Source organism: Coenobita brevimanus, chromosome 33 (genome assembly GCF_032717465.1).
Source record: "Coenobita brevimanus isolate Jiangsu-jjx chromosome 33, ASM3271746v2, whole genome shotgun sequence".
NCBI classification, from domain to species: Eukaryota; Metazoa; Arthropoda; class Malacostraca; order Decapoda; family Coenobitidae; genus Coenobita; species Coenobita brevimanus.
The window spans coordinates 35,954,070-35,956,262 of NC_136986.1; the positions used below are offsets into that span (position 1 = coordinate 35,954,070).

At 36.7% G+C, this 2,193-nt stretch overlaps 1 protein-coding gene across 1 annotated transcript; it reads right to left on the reverse strand.

The window, feature by feature from the left end:
* Nucleotides 1-378: 378 nt before the first annotated feature.
* On the reverse strand, nucleotides 379-747 carry LOC145395855 (uncharacterized). Its single transcript, XM_080269382.1, has one exon. It carries the CDS (start codon nucleotides 745-747, stop codon nucleotides 379-381), a length of 369 nt encoding a protein of 122 aa, XP_080125508.1.
* Between the last annotated feature and the right edge of the window lie 1,446 nt (nucleotides 748-2,193).

A 2,193-nucleotide genomic window follows, 5' to 3' on the forward strand; every position in this document is an offset into this window, starting at 1 on the left:
ACCAACTCTAAAAATTTGTTCTTCAGTCCTACAGTATTTCTGACCTGGGTTCTCGCCGCCTCACACACAACTTGTACGACTTCACATACTTCTCCAGCACCTCCTTTTCCTTCATATCTCTATTGACCTCCTGACGTAACACTCTGTCATAGACTTTCTCCAGGTCAATGAGTGTCAGAAGCAGTTTCCACTGCCTCTCCTTATGCTTCTTCATCAACTTTTTCTGTGCAAAATTGAGTTTGTCGTCGCTCTACCTGGCATAAAACCAGATTGCTCCATCCGTATTGTTGTCTCATTCCCAAGCCTTCTCTCTATAATCCTCTCCCAAACCTTCGTCGTATGTAGCAACCGCTATGTCCTTCTATAACTGCTACAATCCTAGATGTCTCCTTTCTCTTTGCAGATAAGTACAATCACACCACCTCTCCATTCACCCAGTATATTTTTCCGCACATAAATCTTCTGCATCAAATCCCACACCAAATGTATCCCTTCTTCACCCAAACGCTTCCAGACCTCAATGGGCGTCCCGTCCACCATCATTGCTTTCCAATTCATCATTCTTTTCAGCGTCATCTTTAAATCTTCTCTGCTTAAATCTGCCGTTATGCCCTCATTTGGCACTACATCCTCAAAGACTACCCTCGGATTCTCCACATAGAGGAACTTTTTAAAACGTCCTTTCCACTTATCCCTGATCTTGTCCTGGCCACATAAAAGTACTTCTCCTTCGCTCCTTCTCTGCATGATCTAAGTGAAATCCCTGGTTGCCTTATCTCGATTTTTTTTTTTTTTTTTTTTTGGCTCCTCTATAGATCTTTTTCTGTACAGATCTTTTTTCTCTTCCACCAGTGTGTCCAATAGGGTGATAACTTTTTTACAACCTTACGTTCCTGTACTCAAGTCAATGAACTTTTACTTAAGAACAAGGAAAAAGTCCTTATTCTTCTCAGTTAAAAAAAAAAAAAAAAAAAAAAAAAATCACCCCGAAATAAAAAGTTCGATTTTTGCAAGTGTATATAATAATAATAATAATAATAATAATAATAATAATAAAAAGAGTTTATACAAATGCATTAATACTTAAAATCACTGTTTCTTACCTAGAATATGTCTAAGTTGCAGTTTAGTTTTGTTTCTGCAGGCAGCATAAAAGTTCCTGCATCACTTTGATTGCACGTTCTGCACACTCTTACTCCTTGGTATCTTGAGTAAGGATGGCTCCTGCTTCCAGTGATTCAGCAATGAGTTTAGTACTTTTTTGTAAGGTTTTACTGTAGTATTCCTGACAAGTTCTTGAAGTCGTTTTCATTGTACATCTGATTAGTAAACCAGTACTCTGCCCATTCGTACGATATGAATCTGCATATCTTCTCCAAAGTCTTCCTTGTTGTAGGTATAAGAATGAATGCAAGGATAGCGAGAATCGCTCTTGAATTCCACCTAGCATTACTGATATTTGGAATTTTGTGAAAGTTAATACAAGGAAAATGCCCTTTTTCTTCAAAGAATCTAAACACTCTTGTTAAACTTCATGCCATCTCTCCATCCTGACTTATCGAGGATCTCTTCTGTTCCATTAACAAACTGCGATTTTAGTTTTTCATAATTCTTTATTAGTAAAGACACAAATGGATATTCGATGTTTGGAGAATTGGTGTTAGCGCCAAGATCTTCGTCCTTCACCAAATGGAGAATCCTGTCCAGAAAGTGATGCTGACAACCGAAAAATTGTGGCTTGTTGGAACTCTTATCCAAGAACATTTATTGTAATCTGACAACAACTCCACTCTTTTTCCCGGTATTAACGCTAGTTGTATCAGCAATGATCATTTTATTGTATGCCTTAAGTTGTATTCATCAATAACTTTTGCAATTCCTTCAGCAATAGTTTCAGCCTTGCCATTTTGCAAATGCAATGCATCCAATTTAATTTCTGTTCTTTCATTTTTAATTAGTACTACCTGGTACCCATTTTCATCAATCATGCTCATCTGAATATCAATTATATTTAATATATAACAATAACACACTAAGCAATTATTGGGCTGACTGCTAACCTGCAAACTGCGAAGATAACTGTTAGATGCTGAAAACTGCATCCCATTATATAATATTTAGATTATTCTAGAAAGTTCTAAATAATATTAAACCATACTAGAACGGTACAAACTGTTCTAGAATGTTCTAAAC

What these genes read in the sequence shown, in the direction of transcription:
- LOC145395855 (XM_080269382.1), bottom strand. Translation starts at nt 747, where the DNA reads ATGCAGAGAAGGAGCGAAGGAGAAGTACTTTTATGTGGCCAGGACAAG.